The sequence below is a fragment of the Medicago truncatula genome, chromosome 7, assembly GCF_003473485.1.
Source record: "Medicago truncatula cultivar Jemalong A17 chromosome 7, MtrunA17r5.0-ANR, whole genome shotgun sequence".
Lineage (NCBI taxonomy): Eukaryota > Viridiplantae > Streptophyta > Magnoliopsida > Fabales > Fabaceae > Medicago > Medicago truncatula.
Genome location: NC_053048.1, coordinates 45,384,447 through 45,386,791, shown reverse-complemented (window position 1 = coordinate 45,386,791; position 2,345 = coordinate 45,384,447). Strand labels below are relative to the sequence as shown.

The following is a 2,345-nucleotide window of genomic DNA, read 5'->3' as shown; positions in this document are numbered from 1 at the left end:
GCACGAACTCACGTACTCAAACATCATCTGATTGGGATATATGAAGCTCAATAATTTAAAATTTTAGAACCCTTGAAAAAATGTTTATTTTTTGAACCATCTAATCTCGATCCGATAGTCAAAAATCTCCTAATTGCATGAATGCGTATAGTCCAGCGACTCGCTACATCTGACCCGGAACAGCAAGACACATGCAAATCTCACATGTCATGTACCCACAAGCCAACATCCACATGGTAATGCTCATCCAATATGGACATCCACGTAGGACCCTCACCCCCAATCACATGTCATTGTTTCCAATATCAAAAAAAAAAATCCCTCATGATCCAACGCTTCTAGATTCATTACTAAAACCTCCCAACACCAATCTAAACCGTCCGTTAGTAGTGTATTCACCATCCATTATTAACTCTACATGTTCCTTGGTTGTCCCCTCTACCTTAAACAACATGCTATTCCTTGTCTTTCATGTCACATACACTCACACCTGTAGCTATGACAATCACTCTTTCCACCGTGTGGAGTAGGTCCCACAGCCTTAAACAATGCCGTGTCAATAGCTTATTGGTCGCTGACTAAGCGCGTGTGACACATTATGGTCGGTTTATTATCCTCCACATGAGAATAATTTAGGTACATTTATTTAATGTGCTACTATATAATTGATGAGATACCTAGCTTCTTCTCATCTCATTCCATTTCATCAATCATCTATTCTCTTTCACATCCCAAAAGAATTTAACAGATTTCAGAATTGATCTGTAGAGTTTTGGATTTGGATTTGAAGGTGAATTTATTAAGGTAGCATCAAAGAAAAAAAATATTACCAAGAAAAATGGGGAGCTATATTGAAACAGAGTTGATTATTAATCACAAGGACACAGAATTAAGGTTGGGATTGCCTGGAAGTGATGATGAACAATCATGCAATGGTGGTTCTATTGTTAGAAGCAACAAGAGATCTTTTTCACCTGAAACAAGTGTTGAAGAAGAGTCCATTTCTAAGAGCTCTGGTGATTCTAATTCCACAACCACAAGTGATCGTGATCATGACCAAGACTCTGTCCAACCTACAAAGTAAGTCATACATAATCAACACACACACACACACACACACACACATATATATATATATATATATATATATGATGAATACACATAAACTTTTGTTGATTTTTGGGATTATATTTATTAATGAATTCAATATTTGCAGGGTACAAGTTGTTGGGTGGCCACCAATTAGATCTTTTAGGAAGAATAGTTTACAACAAAATAAAGTGGAAGATGGAAATGGAATGTATGTGAAAGTGAGCATGGCTGGTGCACCTTACTTGAGGAAAATAGATCTCAAAGTTTACAAGAGTTACTCAGAACTTCTTAAGGTTTTGGAAAATATGTTCAAGTGTACATTTGGTGAATATTCAGAAAGAGAAGGGTACAATGGATCTGAATATGCTCCTACTTATGAAGACAAGGATGGTGATTGGATGCTAGTTGGAGATGTCCCATGGAAGTAAGTTCTTAATTTTAATTAACTTGTTTTAATTCCGATTATATTTTTGGTTTCATGGAGTAAATTAATTAATAATTGTCTGTTTTTATTAATTGCAGCATGTTTATATCCTCATGCAAGAGGCTCAAGATAGTGAAAGGATCAGAAGCAAAAGGGTTGGCATGTTTATGACCTCACAAAATCAGGAATGCATGTCCTAAAGGATGCATGAAGTTGAAGATACACAGCAGAGAGTTCTATAGAGGTGGCTTTGAGGCCTCATTTCTTAATTCAAGCCTTTCTAGAAACTTCTAAATTTGATAATGCCAATGCTATTTTGATTGTACATAAGATATATATAATTAAGATCTCATTTTGTAACTAGATCTATTTATGTTCAATTAAAATATATACACAACATGGGAATTTTTTTTTTTTTTTTTTTAGGGAAACATGGGAAAAATGTTGTTTCTTCATATACACTTTTTTTTTCTATTTATAATTTTGGTGTTAATTGCACAAAGTTAGTTCAAGTTTTTGTAAATTTGACATGACACATGTTTAGGAATTTTGATTTTTTTTTTCTTTCTTTTTACGTAAGGAATTTTATTGTTAGTTACACGATTTTGAAATTATCTTCCGTTGTTGTGAATATGAACAAATCACATAAAAAAATAATGTGTTGAGAAAAATATCAATGACAACTACATACATACTAAAATGATCCAAACAACGAAACTAGCAACAATCAAATAAAGAAATAAAGATTAGAAAAAAAAAAGAGAAAACATTAAGAATTTGTTTACCTAGTTTAACCTAAATTGACTTACGTCTCAGGGAGAGATTAGTT

The 2,345-nt window shown here is 33.5% G+C and overlaps 1 protein-coding gene across 1 annotated transcript; it reads left to right on the top strand.

Annotated features, from left to right (window-relative positions):
- Nucleotides 1-675: 675 nt before the first annotated feature.
- LOC120577206 (auxin-induced protein 22E) lies at nt 676-2,060 on the top strand. Its single transcript, XM_039828365.1, has 3 exons — nt 676-1,080; nt 1,217-1,516; nt 1,615-2,060. Exons 1-3 carry the CDS (start codon nt 839-841, stop codon nt 1,685-1,687), a joined length of 615 nt encoding a protein of 204 aa, XP_039684299.1. The 5' UTR covers nt 676-838; the 3' UTR covers nt 1,688-2,060.
- Nucleotides 2,061-2,345: the final 285 nt, after the last annotated feature.